This window comes from Styela clava, chromosome 5 (assembly GCF_964204865.1).
Source record: "Styela clava chromosome 5, kaStyClav1.hap1.2, whole genome shotgun sequence".
Lineage (NCBI taxonomy): Eukaryota > Metazoa > Chordata > Ascidiacea > Stolidobranchia > Styelidae > Styela > Styela clava.
Genome location: NC_135254.1, coordinates 12,641,285 through 12,658,456, shown reverse-complemented (window position 1 = coordinate 12,658,456; position 17,172 = coordinate 12,641,285). Strand labels below are relative to the sequence as shown.

The following is a 17,172-nucleotide window of genomic DNA, read 5'->3' as shown; positions in this document are numbered from 1 at the left end:
CATCTTGCTGATTGGCGAATGTCACGAAGTAAACAAGGAAGTCGATGCTCGGAGAAAGGTCCATTGCCTTAGCGCACTTGGTAAACAAACAATATAAGGTCAAAGCAGAGAGCGTTGTAAACATTCCCCACTACTGTTATCAGTTATATTTATATTCTCAATATAAATAGATTTTAGGAATTAGATTTTATATTAATATTAGATTTTATTAACCATTAAATATCCCAAGAAACGTAAAATTGACAGAGACTGTCGAGCATTTAACAAAGATTGGATACCGAAGTATTTTTTGTAATAATCCGGCCCGCCGAGGACTTAATTTTCCCACATCTGGCCCGCCGACTAGAGAAGTTGCCCACCCCTGGCCTAGATTGTTGACTGTTGAGTTCATTATCAAATGTTTTTGATTTTTCTATAGGCAAACAAGTAGGTTTAAAGAATAATGGCAAAAGGTCAACTGTTCTTCCTCCATTTCTGCAGGTTTTACTTTAAAATGCTGAAAAAATTAATCATTTTCGGTAAACTCTATTCAGGAAATAAATAAACGGCAAGTCTGGAGCTCGCGAAATTGCGGAAAGTTCTTTTATTACCATTAGACGTAACATTAGAGGCAAACATTACGTAATGGAAAGTAAACGCCATAGAATGGTAAAATGAATGAATTGATTCATATACACAGCATTTAAACTAAGAAACAATACAACAGGTTTAATAAATGCAATATGTAAAATATTCAATCATATTTTAGGTATGTTTAACACAATTCTGTAAGTTTTCGCGGCGCATTCAGCAACTCCGCTATATTGGGAACCGCTACATTACACCGGTTTTCTCTATCAATTTATTGTTTCATTCTTTGGTGTTCCGCGAGGCGAGATCAAAAGTGTAAGTGTTCCATGGCCAAAAAGTTTGGGAAACGCTGGCCTAGTCCATTGCAGCTATTTCTACAATAACTTTTTTATTACTGCAATTAAACTGAAACTTCTAAGAAGACAAAGTGATCATTGAATTATTTGATTTATATTTAAATATCCGAAACAGAACTAAAAATTAACGAATAGATTTCGAAAACGCGAAAACGAGGTAATGTTTACGACGACGCCTGAAAATCAGTCTGAGCGAGAAAAGTGTCTGAGCGGATGCGAATTACGTCACTTTTGACATCTTGCTGATTGGCCAATGTCCCGAAGTAAACAAGGAAGTCGATGCTCGGGGAAACATCCATTCAGTCCGCAATTTCCATTTGATGCCCTTATTCCTGGCAAATCCAGGAATCCAAATCCCTGGCAAACATATTCAGTTTCGATTTCTAGAAACATTCTGTATCACACATAGCAATTTTTAAAACACCAGTTCTCTTAGAAACTCGCGTTTTGCGGCTTCCGGCCAGACAACCTGTTGCTGTCAAACTTGACAATTACAAATTTCGGCGCTCCAAAAGTATTCGTATCAAGATGACGCACAATCAGAACCTTAACCTGGTACACATACTATTTTCAGGTTGTGCGACATTTAGTACATACCTAAATTTCAGAACCCCCCCCCCCCCCCCCCCCCCCCATTGAAAATTCCTGGCTACGCCTCTGGTTCACGAAACCGCTGGTCGATTACGGCTTCCTCTACCATCAAGTCCAAGCTTCTGAAAACAAATAACTGGCTAACTAACCCCATACCCACCGGATCTGGACTGGTAACCGGACGAGAGGCCGTGGTTCTCCATATGATTAAGCCGTCCTACCGACTTCCCTCTCCCCGGGAATACCTATGTAAATCCTATATTATCTTATGCTTATACGTGAAACCAATGACATTAAACAACATGATGCGCAACTCCGGCATTTTTGTCCGAAGATCGTATTCGATAGCACGCTCCAATGCACATACTTGACGAGACGAAAACGAGCGGATATGTGCTGCTTTCAAGGCGGTGGTGTTCGTGCCTGCTTTGACAGTTGTTGTCGATTTTAATGATATTTTGGAAAGTTAAGGTAAAAAGAAATCGGAAAAAGGTAAGGTAAATACTATTGTTGTATATCACACCCGGGCATCGCACTGTTAAGTACATGTGGGAAAGTCAGCCTTTGTCAAATACTACGAAGTTATTAATTCAGTACGGTACGTGGTTGCCCATTTGCCGAAATTACATATTTACTTACCCCTTATGGTTTCAAATAGTTCATGCACCTCCAGTTAGATTTTTTTAATCAGTGAGGATATATACTCATTGTTGATTGCTGCTCATTGTAACATACTATTGCGCTTTCACTTTTATTTGCGTAATGAATCAAAGTGTTAACAAGTTCACCTAACATTTCACTCATACCGGTCTATATTGTATAGTATGATCTCTCATGTATTTGGAGCCACGAATGCTCGTAATTTTCTGACTAAACCCTTTTATTAGTTGGTTTATATACTAAATTCAGTAAAATATTTTTTACATAAAACATGAGATATTGGATTTATTAGCTTTTCCATTCTAAATCATATAGACTGCTTTATTTATTCTTAACGAAAATTAATAAATCCTCTCTTTCTTCAGATGTGAAAGTTGTGGACAAACCTGTCTAAGCATTGTGAGACTCTTGCAGCACAAGAGGCAATAGCAGAAATAGTAAGTATATCAATCAAGAAATTAAGCCGACATAAAGCAAATTTTTCAACTATTCTTCTAATCACAATTTCCTATTATTTATTCACAGGACAACTATAGCAGAAGGGGAGATATCAGAAGTCTGGCGACATATCAGTGACATGCAAAGACATTTGACCCTCCGGTGGAGTTGTGTATGACCCCTACATCCTGCAGGGCTTGAGGAAAATAACTAAAAATTGCAAAGAGTAAAATTACATACTCGGTCTTATTTGTAAAAAGGCACAAAACACGCCAGACATACTTAAAACAGCTTTGGAAAATGAGGATTACGGGTAACTCACTGCACCTGTGTTATATTTGGTTCATCAACTTTTGGTAGTACTATAGAAGAAATTCCGGAAGGGGTATAATCATCATTCATGATAAAATACTATCATATATTTTTTGGACAACTTCAATCTAGACCAGAGATCTCAAACTCGCGGCCCCAGAGAACTTCCAGTGCGGCCCTCGAACGCTCAACAATAATTGTAATAGTATTTTGGAATTTTTTTTTTATCCAAATGTGATAGATTTTTCAAACCTTTCAAAGTGAAATTGATTATTCACACAGAAAACAATTTACTGAAAGTAGTTTTGGAATATTAATTTTTTATGTCCACATTTTGACCCAATTAAGAATACACATCAAGCTTGCAAAAAAATACTTGAATAAACACTTGAGTGATTAAATTAAACGCAAAGTACATGAAGAAGGTGGCCTTTTCGAAGAAAATGGGAGTTGTAACATTTCTGCTTTTCACAAAATTCTGAAGCACATTGTTTAATTTGTCATATTTCCATCAATACAATGAAAAAACACAATAAGCTCCGCAGTCAATATGACAAATTCGAAGACCAATTTCGAACAAAAAATTTCCATGTGTTTGTATATTAATATAATTATACAACGACTTAGTTACTAAAAATCAATATCAATAATTCAAGCAACCCTATGCCACGCAATGTGGTGCGAAATGTCTTGTCGAAAAAATCTGTCATTTTTTTTTTTACTGATCTATACATGAAATGATAAAAGTAACTTTTTTGCATTACTGGAATTAATTAAACATTCGCAAAGATCCAGATTAACCCATGATCATGTGGCCTCGTTAGTTAGAGTTGGTACTATAAAATCATTTCAGCCTGGCCTTAGTATGCTGGTGACACAAAAAAGATGCCAAACGTCAGGACAAATGTAATTATTAAAACATTGAGTTTATACTGTAGTATTTTTGTTAATTTTAGGTTCATATATTTAGATTAAGTTATTTTTAGTGTATGTATTATTCTTTCCTTATTCAAAGCTTGTTCAAAAATGATTTTGATGGTTGTACATAGAATTTTATGATTTTTCATAATAAATACAGTAACTTGCAAATGTAATTGCATTTGAAATTGAAGAAAATAATAAAACTTAATCCAACTGTTTAGTTGCATCACAATATATGTCACAAACTAAAACTATCTTAAAAATATCTTTTAAGTATACATTATCAAAAACTGTTTGCGGCTCTTTTTACAATTTCCAAAATGCAATGCGGCTCTCGAAAACCCATAAGTTTGACACCACTGATCTATTCTAGACGATTCAAGCATTGCTTTGGGAAATAATATCACTTGAATTAAATTGAAATAATCTCGCTATATTAAATACAAAATCGTTGCTATCATAAAGGTAAACCAATTCAGCCACTCGAAATATATTGGCCTTCACAAAGCAATGGAGGCAAAATTGAGAGTTCATGAGCTATGAACATTTGTTCTTTTCTTTGTCTTGAACTTTTCATACTCCACAGCCCCTAATAATTTTTTTTAATTTTAATTACCCTGTGATGGTCATACATATCTTTAACTTGTATTTTCTGTTATGATGTATTATCTCAATGTGCCAAACTATTAATTAGTGTGCATATTTTGCTTCCAGATGACATAAATGTATTGTCTTGTTTATTACCTCAGCTTGGTATATTGACAAGAAAAAGGTACCAGTAAATTAGATAAAAAAAATTTTAACTCTTTGTTATAATCAGAATTCACAATCAATAGGAATTATAAACAGCCATCAATCAATGAGAATTATATGCGAAATCCCTCATAATAAATTTGCTAAAATAGGTAGTTTTCATCCACACAAGCATTTCAAGAAGACTTGCTCGAGCCAAACTAAATGAGCATCGTCAGGTGGTCGGTAAGGCTGCAAGTTGAATTCAGCCCTGCAACCTACCGCATAGAAGATAATATTAATTAGTGGGCTATGAGCTAAATTCCTAAATTTAAACAAACCTATCTACTATGCATTATGTACCAGCAATGTTACCTACGATTAACTGAATATGTAATATGTCTAATAAATTCACCTACAAAAGCAAGTTCGATAAGTGCAAACTTTGTGTTATGGAATTGTATCATAGCATAGTTTTGTATGACACCCTCTTTAAATGAAATTTCAATGATTAAGCGCAAATATTTAAATTACTAACTTTGAACTTTGTCATTATCTGCAAAATATTCCACACAAATATTTCCGCTATCGCGTTTGTAATCTTCTCTGATAAAAAAACGCCTATGATGTCCAGAATTGCTCTTTACAGCTTGCCTGCCATTCCAGCTTTCCAAGTGAGCAAAACTTCTTAGATATAGAGATTATTTTGTTTCGTTACAGGCGCAAAAAGACAGGTACTACACGTAAAAAAGACGCCGAGTAGCAAAAGCGAGCGAAAAACGGACGCATAAGGCGACGAGAAATATATGCATTGGAGCGTATCATGAAATACAATCTTTCGCCTGTAGTCTTATGAAGTGACGTCAGAGTTGCCTATCATGTTGTTTAATGTCATTGGTGAAACTGACCGCGAGTACAGGTGCATAGGGCCATGGATGCATGTGTACCTGGGCGTAAACGTTCAAGCTGAAAATGTATGTTATCGTGGTAGAAAATGTCCTCCGGTGCAAAATTCTGTGGCTGCAAAAGGATTCAGTGCATATCCTGGGTGCACTTCAAAAGTGTTAATGTTTTGTTACGGTACCGTACCCCGTAAGCGTAGCATGGCCTCTTCGATTACGGTTCTACGCATAAAATTGAAGAAGTCATAAAAGAGTATCATGAGCTTCTTAATTTTTTAAAAGCGACATGTATTCTTCCAGACACTGCACCAACAAGAAAGCGGCACATACGGTATCGGTAGGACATACATTCGAAAAGTGCATTTCAGTACCGGTACGGTTCAGTGGTTTGACCTTAAACCGAACCCCCGAAGCAGCACCACTAATGCCAGTATCTGCTCAAGTTATGTTGCGGTGTGAAATTATTCTAAATAGATATTGGCCGACTAGTAGTAATGTACGGTACCGTACCTCATTTTTTAGTTGAATTTTTCTTTATTTAATTTAACATTGTCATAAGTCATAAAAGAGTATCATGAGCTTCTTAATTTTTGTATAGCGACATGTATTCTTCCAGACACTGCACCAACAAGAAAGCGGCACATACGGTATCGGTAGGACATACATTCGAAAAGTGTATTTCAGTACCGGTACGGTTCAGTGGTTTGACCTTAAACCGAACCCCCGAAGCAGCACCACTAATGCCAGTACCTGCTCAAGTTATGTTGCAGTGTGAAATTATTCTAAATATATATTGGCCGACTAGTAGTAATGTACGGTACCGTACCTCATTTTTTAGTTGAATTTTACTTTATTTAATTTAACATTGTAATTATCTGGTCATATCCCACTCATACCACCCCATATGAGACTCATATGGGCTGGTGCAAAACAGAATTTATACAGCCATAAGTCGGAGTTTCTTGAACAGCGCGAGAACGGTTTTGTAGTCCCTCAATTCTATATTATGTTTTGGATAAATTTAACAGCATAACGGTAATGTGTTGATATGCTGAGTACATACTATGCAGGTACAGAGCTACCGGTACCGGTATTGGTTAACTCTGACTCTCCCCAAACGGGAATTGAGGCATGACTTGTCATTAATGGTGCCAGTGCTGCCAGCAGGTTGGTCCTTGACAACTTGAGTTCATTGCACATTTATAGATGCATCAACATACAGACATATAACATACCGGTATTATATCCTTCCATTTGAATGTCGCTACCAGTCTGCCAGTACAAGAACCACTATTTATTCTACTGTATTATATGAAGATCGTAGTGCAAAATCAGCCATCTTAATGAATTTTATTATCATTTCCAGAATGGCCTTTTTATTTCGAGGCATTTCACGCTTAGTTACAACTAATGTTCATTCAAATTTAGCGCCAATCGTGTCTTCGAAGGGTCTGTCAAGGTGTATCGCAAGCTCCAGTCATCTACAGACAAATGAAGATGGTGTCACACCTCCCACCGACAATTTACCTGAAATTAAAATGTCAAGGGAAGTTGCATGGAATCAGCTGATGGAATTCGGTGATTATGTTGCCAATTGTTTACCGAAGTATATTCAACAAGTCCAGCTTACTCATACAAATGAGCTCGAGGTCATGGTACATCCTGATGGAATACTTACTACAATGAGCTTCCTGAAAAATAACACTTTATGTCAATTTGAGTCCTTGGCTGATTTGTGTGGAAATGATATACCAACAAGAGTCTATCGATTTGAGATTGTGTACAATCTACTCTCTCTGCGATACAACCAACGTATTCGAGTGAAAACTTACACAGACGAGTTAACACCGGTTGATTCTGTTTGTAGTGTGTATCGTGCTGCCAATTGGTATGAAAGAGAAGCTTGGGATATGTATGGTATATTATTCCGTAACCATCCAGATCTTCGTAGGATTCTCACTGATTATGGATTTGATGGCCACCCACTTCGTAAAGATTTTCCTTTGTCTGGTTACCACGAGGTTCGATGGGATGATGAAGCTGTCAGAGTTGTTCGTGATCCTGTTGAGCTTGCACAAGAATTTAGAAAATTTGATCTTAACAGTCCATGGGAAGCCTTTCCGAAACATAGGAATACAGACAACCTTAGTTCTCCTCCAAAACATGAATAAACTGATTTTAGAAGTTTTCTTTGATAATATATTTGAGATATTTTCTTTGTCCATATTAATATTTGCATCATAAACAAAATTTTTCTTTCTGCTGATGTCATGAATTTTTATATACAAGTATTGCATATTGTTTATTTGAAAAGTCAGTTATATCAGTAGATATGTTTCCAAGGTTAAAACTATCTCAAAGTATTTGATATTTAAAATTTTCTTGTGTGGTTGACCATATTCATGAAATTTTCCATTGGATTGTATGGTTTATGGAAGATTTACCTAACTGAAAAATGCTTTTTGTGGGTTCATACTTATTAGCTACATGATAATGACCTTGTGTATTTGCTTTTGTTTCAGAATTTTGACTAAATTATGTCGTTGCCGAATAGAATTTGTACCGTTAAACTCCTCCAAACTTTTGTTAACTATAGTAAATCATCCAATACGTCAGTAATTTGTAAGAATTCTATACCAGCACCAGCACTTCACTCTGCACGGATATGCCAACCATTTTCTACATCCACGGCAGAAGGGAACACAGGGGAGATAAAAATAACTAACATTTTGCAAACTCGATTCCCTAATGCTGTGAAAATTGATGTAGAAGATATTTCAGGTGGTTGTGGAAGTATGTACGAAATTCACATTGAATCGGAAGATTTTTCAAAAATTCGAACTGTTGCTGCACACAAGCTTGTGACAAATGCCCTAAAGGAGGAAGTTTCTAAAATGCATGGTTTAAGAATATTTACATCAGCACCCAAATAAAAGTTCCAATTTTGCCTGTGGGTTGGCATTGCTCAAGAAAGAGTGCAAGCATTGTGCAATTGCAGGAGTGTAAATTCAACATTAACACTATTTTCTTCCATATATTTAACAATTAGAATAAGCTATAAAGCAAATGTAAAAAACTCTCTGCATAGCTATACTATTCACACTTTGTGGGTTTGACTGATATTTCCTAAAAATCCTATAAAATGCAGAGGGACGAAATATATTGTGCAACAACAAGATTTCTGGATAATGTAATCCGCCTTACTTCATTGCCTGACACTCGTGATGCTACAACAGCCTTTACAGAAGTTAAAGACTACCTTATAGGAATTACTAAGGAAGACCCTGATGTACTGACATTATGGAATAAAGTCGGCACTCTTGCCATGACTGTTTTTTCTGTTAGTTCTCTTAATGACATGGTGAAAATAGTCTGGAGGATGGTAAAAGACAAAGGTGGCAGTGCAAAACACATGCTTTGCTATTTTTGTATAGGAATAGTATCAATACTGGTTACAGTAAGGAAGAGTCATGCACCTGATACTGTGGATGACTGGCAAAGGTCGTGCGAAAAGTGGATGGGCCAGCAGTTGACGATTGGAGGGAAGGGAGTCACTGGTGAGGGGGAGGGAAATACGATGGATAGAATATCTCGGTTCTTTAGCACTCCATATTTACACGACTTTGATTAAGTTTTTGTATAATTTTATATGTTAAGTCTCTTGACAAGCGATCGCTGAATGTAGACGCCAGACTATCGTTTTAAATGTTCAGTCCTAAAAATGCTTTATACAAGCGATCACTTTAAGAGAGTTCTGACATGAGAAATTGCTTGCATGTGGGTGGGGTAATACAGGACTCTTCCGTTGAAAAAGTGCGCAAGTATGACTTATTCCACCCTATCATTTCTGCTATTTGGTTGATATTATAAATGTGTCACAAATCTTTATTTATTAAAATACATATTTTAGAAAAAAAAAAAAGAATATTGTATCATGCAGTATTGACTGTATCGTCTGGACCACGCACCCATATTAGTCTTCCGTTCCTATGAAAGTTAATTGATCCTTCATTCAGCTATTTTTAAGGATGTCTATATGAAGTTAAGTAAACGCCAGACTTGAATATCCAAGCAAATTGAAGACTATAACTGACATTCTAAAATTACTCATATTACCAGAGGTATTTGATGTGGTGTCCTTGGCAGTTACAATTGTCATCGTTTGGATATTTTTGAATCGCCACCCGCTTTATCTGGCTTTGGTATTGACTGTTTACGAAGCTGTGTTGAAGTTTCACCCTTTGCAATATTAGTTCCAGTTTTAGGAATGCTTTTTCGGCTGCTTGATGAGCCTGATATAGATGTTTGGTTCAACTTCGGTCCTGTTTCTTTTTGCACACAAGGCACAAAATGCTTGCTGTTTGGACATACTGATTCTAATACATCCAATATAGCTTTTGGTTGGATATCTAAACGTATCAAGTCCAAAATTACTCGAAAAACTTGTGGATCCAGTGTGAGACCAGCATAGTGGAACATTTCCCATAAATCCAACTCATCTGAGTTCAGTTTAATGGATCGTCGAGTAACTGAAGTATATTGTTCACTGCTGTCGCTTAATGATGATTTAGAAGGCATGGTAATGTATATGCTACAAATCAATAATAAAATCGGTTACAAATAATGACCTAGCACTATTACCTATTTTATCATAGCACTGATACCAGTAGAAACCAGAGTACGTCTGTACTAGTAGTACAGTCACACTCTGGTATCTGTGCCATGATATAATAATACAATGGTTGAAATATGTAAGGTAGGGGGTAGAAGTAAATGTGCCATACAACTGTGCATACCTCGGTCATTCAACTTGGTGAAAACACTGCGAGACTGCAAAAAAGGTAGGAGCTAGCAAATTCTGAAATTACTGAATTAACATTAGAATAAATCAAATTCCGAAGATCACAGCTCAAAACAATATTGAAGCAAAGGTACCGGATTACAAATTACAACCGAATTCTTTCGTGAGAGTTTTAAATTCTATCCAACCAATTCCAATTAACACTACTAAACCAGGGTCAAAAATAGTCCATGACAAACGTTTAAGATCGGAAACTTAGAAAAGTCATTACATTAGGTGCAAATCCAGATCAATGCAAGTTGTTAAAAACGTCACTGTAAATCAACAAAAGTGTACCGTATTTTCGAAATTCTGGATACTGCACTGACTCGAAAGTCGCAATTCAATGGATGTTTCCACGACCCTTGACCCAAGAAAAATTTTGAGCGCGACAAAAATTACCATAGCTACTACCGGTACGTCTTCATCGACTTCTTGCTTATTGGTCATTGTTACAGGAATAAACAACAAAATCGGTATTCGGGGAATCAACTGTTGCAATGACTGGGTTAATTAAGTACCCGTACCGGTACTATCCAAGTCAATAACGGGCTTTCATATCCCAAATTGACAACTTTGCGACTCCTGCCACAACTATAATATATGACGAGTTTTTAACCACTATAGTGTGTGTATATTATATATATACTAGGGTGACCATACGTCCTCCTTTTGGAGCATTTGTCCTTATTTTCGGTTAAAAAATTTGCGTCCTCCGAGGACGCTCTTAATTGTCAAAACGTCCTCCTTTTTCACCGGATTAAATACTAAAAATTCTCTTATATTATTTACAGTTGCTTTGTTAAGAAAATTTCAAAGTCAGTAGAGACTTGTAATTATCATTATACATATAACAAGCAATGCATTGAGATGTGATAGCATGCACACGGGTTTACTTTAATCAAATGTTTACTTGTTATGCTTCCTCGTACATGATGTAAAATCGTTTTGTTCTGCAATGAGGTTTTAGGTCATTTCACCTCGTATTTTGCAATCTATGAAAAGTATGTTTTTGGCAGAAAATTACGCCAGTAGACCCAGTTTTACGATATTAAAATAAAATAACCTAGCGATGTTGACGATGATCAAAGAAACTGCCAACTACTCATGGTCTAAAGACAAACAAGTCGTAGTTGTTATTTTTAATAAAAACGAAAATGCATCATTTCATAGCGTCACTTTGTCTATTGTCACTTCTATATTCAATCCTAAACAATTTAGTCGATATATTATAATGTATATCTCATGCACAGATGAAATGTGGTTCTACCAAACAATGTGTCCTCCTTTTAGGGTCTGGAAATATGGTCACCCTAATATATACCTCAATGACTCAATCATAATCAGCATCAGTGTAACGGACGTTAAAATAATTAGTAAAAACTGAATATAAAATCAGGAGCCCAAACAAAACCCTAATCAGGAATTTAAAGCGTGTAGCAGCGGTTCGCAAACTTTATTTCGTGCGGCGCCAAATTATCAGGGAAAAAACTCACAGCGCACTCTCACGGAAAAAATGCTGCCTTTAAATAAAACTCAATTTTGTGATCGTTAATGAGTACTTTATGTCGTTTAAAGTTTGTAAACAAGTAGGCATAAAGAGGCAAAGGTCAACTCTTCTTCCTCATCTATGCCTGATTTTTTTTTGAACTACTAAGAAATCGCTAATGCTAACTCAGCGGTTCAGCGAATAAACTGCTTACAGCTTACAAAATTGCAACAAGTATTGTACACCTCTATTGTTGTTACTAACTAGCGCCGCCTAAAAAAATCGCTGTCGCAGAATATAAATTCAAGGAGTTGCTAAAGGAAATGGTACGTAATCTGAGTTGTCGTTCTTTGTTTTTTAATTTTATGTACCATGGCGGAGCTAAGAAAATAAATCACCTTACATTTGGCGTATAGTTGATTGAATTGAATAACCAACTTTTGACACAAGTAAAATTCCTCCTCTACTCCGCGACCTTTGAACTCACCATAAGTCTCACCATACTTTACAAAGTTTTCTCGTTCACGTTTATGAGTTTGGCATTTACAAACTGTTTAACTGAGTACAATCGGTTAACAGTTGGAGAGGAAAATTCATGGTCTACACTTTGTATTCAACTCCCGTATTTGTAGAGCTAATAAACACTTTTTTAAACAAATTTCGAGGCAACAATAATGTTGAGGAGACTAGAGTCAGATTTCTCAACGACTCTCAAAGAGTGTTTAAAAAAGGAGAAAAAAAAATCCGACAAAGTACGACTCGCGACTCAGCTTCAAATTACTTTTACAAAACACCGAACATTACGCTCTGATTGAACTGAACGTAAACATATAAAGTTCAAGTCCACCACTCATTAATAAGAAAAATAAAAGTAACAAGCTCTGTGATTGCCATAATTTCCGGATATGCCCATTTTTTGTCAACAAACGCTGCAATTTGGAAAAAGCCGCCTCTGGTTTAATAATTGTTTGGGACAGTTGAGGACATTAGTCAAAGTGGGAACCGCACCACAGATGAAGTATATATAGTACAGTATTGAAACTCGGAAATAATATACCTTACTAACACAATTAAGCCTTTTTGGAAGGCAATAATTTATTTCTAACCTAAAGACATGTTGTTAGCGTAGATCTGAAAACAGGGATCGCGAATAAGTCTGTTTCCATGAAAGCTTTAACAGTTTATCAGAATTTGTGTTATTTAATTTTAGTTTTGCACAAATTAAATAAATTCACAGTGCATACGAGGTAAAAAACATTGGGGAGAAATATAGCAATTTTTATTTCCACAACAGCACGGTATTTTTGAAAACGAGCCATTATATTCAATAAAACATATATTCGTTTCAAATATTCATAATACATTATATCTCTTTGCTTGATAAATTATCAAATGAATTTGCTATGTTCATATTGTTTTAATTTTTTCGTATGTCGGAATCTCTCATCTTTTGAATTGGAGTAAACACTCTTGTTGAAAACTCTTGTGAAATATTCGACAAATTTATGACATTATATCTCATATTGTAATACGATTATCTGAAGCAGCAATGAAAAACGAGATGGAAGATTTGTTTTCAGCTAAAAACACTTAACAACGTTGCATCATGTAATCAACACTGCTTTAAAAGCTCATATTCATAATTGCATGAGCAGTAAAGTAAACTGTAAATTCACTGGAATACATATGTACTTGTGGTTTTCCAATTTAGGAATATTCTCTTATTAAATTGGTGTTCATTAAATCTTAGTAATATATTAGTTTCAATAAAAGTAAATTGCACCTTACCTCACAATTTAGTACAAATTATACGAATATAATGAAGATTTGAAGCTCTACAAAATATTAGTGAACAGCGTTCTTCGTTTCGCTTAAGTTCGTGTGTGATGACTGTTGGGTAAATTATACAAATCAGGGAGCTGTGTGCGGTGCAGTCGATTGTAAAATCTTAGACATTAAATACGCCTAAGTGAAACTGGACAGTATTTGCTGAATATTCTGAACTAGGAAAATGGATTTTTGAGAAAATGGATAAAATAAAAACATATATATATATGGATGTAAGTGCTGAGAAACTAATGTAGACTTCAGCATGTTATGAAAAATCTTAATAATATGATGTTGCATCTGAAATTAATAAAAATATTTTATTATTATGAAATTCAGTATGTGGGTATTTAAAGTGTGTCAACTGTAGTTGCTATTATAGAACAATGCGACTCGCCTGTTTTCAAGGTTATATGAAGGTTATGATCGTTACTGAAAAAAATCACATCTCGTTGACAATTTTAATAATTTAAATATTTCAATAAGACAGTGAGTGCATATCTAAGGTAGTGAATGCTAAAGGTTTACATCAGACAATGCAGATATAAAATACCTTCTTAGTGCAGTTCACCTAGGTATAGAATGAAATATATAAGTTAGCTTCAACAAGTTAACTCTATATATTGTAATTCCGGAGATTCTTCCTCATTGTTATCTACATATGAATCACCCCTGTCGTGTCTCTCTTTGCAAGATAATTGCACCAAAGCGGCGAATTTTACCCTTGCTCATCTTAGTCTAAATTAAATATACATTCGGAGACGTACGTTATGACCTGCGACCTATAAGCAAAGATGAGTATCTAATCTAAAATATATATATTATGATGAACGAAAATAGCCAAAAATAAATTGGAAATTAGTGCAGGAAAATTGTTTGTTCGACCGAACCCTTTGTGACGAACAAATCCGCAAAATAATTGTTCTAACTATTCTGTTACTACTTCGAATTTATTCACTAAATTTTCCATGAGTTGGGCATGTGTAAACCATTTTCAATGTGCTGATTAATAACTCTCTTAAATGGATAATACGGGTTCGAATATGGATGTAATATGTTATAAATTTTTTATTTTTTGTTTAATGCACCTATTTTATTATTCTGAACAAAATAGTTTTTCCTCTCTCCAGTTATACGCGTAATGTGCTGTAGAGTGTAGACTGCAACATAGCGTTCATTTAAATAAATAAATAATTATTTTACGAAATTCATCAAGTTCGTAAAAGTATCATCACCCATGATTAGAAATTAACAGAATTAGAAGTAAATAGAATCGGGTGGTTGTTTTTGATCGTGTCGTAATTTTATTATATCGTGGGCACTTCTCAATCTTTTTTTCCCTCTTCTCGCGCTTTTCGAATAATGATCGAGTTACCGTCAGCATATTCGGTTACTATCTCATTGAGCTTGACTTATCCAATTATAGGATTCTGCTCCTGAAATATTTACTGATGAACGATAAAAGGTGTTCGTGCTTAAGTGTTAAATTTCAAAGCTATTCTTCGTGATATTTTATTAATGTCAATCCAACCTATTTTTAAAGAAAGTAATAACGCTTTGTCATAAGATAAAAACGTTCAAGCAAAATTTCTTGCATACAAGTGGATCTATTTAGGACGACAAGATTGCCACTTCAACCCGAAAAATAAAATTGCAAAAAACAAGCACAATATTCAGTTTGAAATGTGCATGGATAATGGCGTACACATGAGTATAGTATCTGACGCGGTCCGCCATTTTTAATTTCCATTTTTGGAATAATTTTCCACGTTTCTAGCTCAGCTAATACTAATGAATAGAAGAGTTGAAAATTTATGGCGAAGTAAATTACTTTATTTGATGCAAAAATCTGGCGTTTTCAAATGTTAAATAGCTAGATTATTCTTTACTATAAATTGCATGATTCGCATGAAATGTCGTTTGAAATATCTCTATGATTTTATTTTTATACAAGATTCAATTTCAGTTATAGTAAATTTTGGATAAACGTCTAATTATCATACTCTGTCTAAATATTTAAAGCAGCCAGTTAACTGATAAAACGACAAATCGTCAAAATCGCTATTTTGGAATTGGACCATGAATAATATATTTCTAACTTTACTTCTATTTTGCGCCGGTAAGTTGCAATATGAATTAATATATTTTATGATCGAAATTTTTCATTCCCCTTATATATGTTTGTTTATACAGGTTGCATGTTTGTTAATGGATATAAATCTACAAATTCATTTCAAAGAGTGGAAAAGAGAGAGGCATGCGATCAATGGAGAACCTGTGCTTGTTTTTGTTCTGTTTTTTGGATTAGAAAATTTGTTGCTGTTAAAGGTTGCAAATCGTTCAAAGATAGTATAAAGCGTGAGTCTCTATATTCTATATTTTTTATCTCCTTTGTAACATACTCACATAACACAGTTAACTCATATCGATCTATTTCAGAGAATCATTGCTGGAATTGCTATCGGGAGTGTGGGAGCTTGTCAAACTTTGATCTTTCTGGCTGATGAATTAATATCATCTATGAATAAATACATATGAAACATGCTGCTCTTTGTAACGGCCGTAAAATAAATGAATAATACGTTTAATATTAACTTCCGATCAAACTTTCGAGAAAATTAGAAAAATGAAGCACTATCAATTTTAAAAACATACCAATTGCAAATATATGTTTAATATTTTGCACACATTTACGCTTTACCATGTATAGAATCTTAATTTTTATTGTCTTCCATCATCAAATTTTCAGTTTTGATATATTTTGTATCATAAATATTGCCTAAAACTTCGATGTTTCCTGATTTACATAAAATCTTTTGATGATATAAAATAAAATATTCTGTTTAATTTTTTAAATAATTTTGGTTTAAACCATACTTTAAAAAATACCTGATTTTTGTGTATGTTATAATGACTTAATATTATATCGAGACTTGGGACAACATTTAGTTCTTTTAGATCAGACTTTCTCAAACTTTTTTGGGCTAAGAACCCCTGTTTAAGAATTTTATTTTTGACGAACCCCCATCCTAAGCCGTATCTGTAATTTCTGTGCCTAACCAACGAGGAAGGATAGTGTTTCATTAACAACACAACACAAACGACATTTATGTGATGGACGAGGTAGCACACTTTAAAAATTATTGGAGCAATTTGTGACGAGCAAACTCGTAGGTCCGACTTAACGGCAAGTCTCGACCTGTATTCTGTCATCCTATTAGTATGAGCTAAAAATGCTGACTCACACATGTAGGTCTTTACAAGAGGCAATGCAATTTTAATTGTCTTTTCTGATAGCAATGGATATTTGTCTGCAACGCTCAACCAAAAAGATGCAATGGCTTTTTTTGATTGAAATCAATCATCATAGATCGATCCGACTCTTTTCACATCGTTGCGTACTGTGCTTTTGAAACTTTACTTTTGACCAATCGATTTATATGGTCTGATTTGATTATAAAATTTGTAAAAGTTATGTGTAAATTTCGATTGTTAGAGCGCAAAATTAGTTGATAAGTATAGTGAAAATGGTTA

General features: G+C 34.8%; 2 protein-coding genes and 1 long non-coding RNA gene across 3 annotated transcripts; 2 read left to right on the top strand and 1 right to left on the bottom strand.

The window, feature by feature from the left end:
* The first annotated feature begins 6,824 nt into the window (after positions 1–6,824).
* LOC120344220 (NADH dehydrogenase [ubiquinone] iron-sulfur protein 3, mitochondrial-like) lies at positions 6,825–8,006 on the top strand. The gene has a single exon (XM_039413339.2). The coding sequence runs from the start codon at positions 6,826–6,828 to the stop codon at positions 7,651–7,653; it is 828 nt and encodes a 275-aa protein (XP_039269273.2). The 5' UTR covers position 6,825; the 3' UTR covers positions 7,654–8,006.
* Positions 8,007–9,357: 1,351 nt separating this feature from the next.
* Positions 9,358–10,798, bottom strand: LOC120344869 (uncharacterized). Its single transcript, XM_039414191.2, has 2 exons — positions 10,620–10,798; positions 9,358–10,073 (listed from the first exon to the last, which is right to left on the bottom strand). Exon 2 carries the CDS (start codon positions 10,058–10,060, stop codon positions 9,638–9,640), a length of 423 nt encoding a protein of 140 aa, XP_039270125.1. The 5' UTR covers positions 10,061–10,073; positions 10,620–10,798; the 3' UTR covers positions 9,358–9,637.
* Positions 10,799–15,635: 4,837 nt separating this feature from the next.
* Positions 15,636–16,795, top strand: LOC144422734 (uncharacterized). The gene is made up of 3 exons (XR_013475351.1): positions 15,636–15,757; positions 15,832–15,996; positions 16,078–16,795. It is a non-coding gene; the product is annotated as an uncharacterized LOC144422734 (long non-coding RNA).
* Positions 16,796–17,172: the final 377 nt, after the last annotated feature.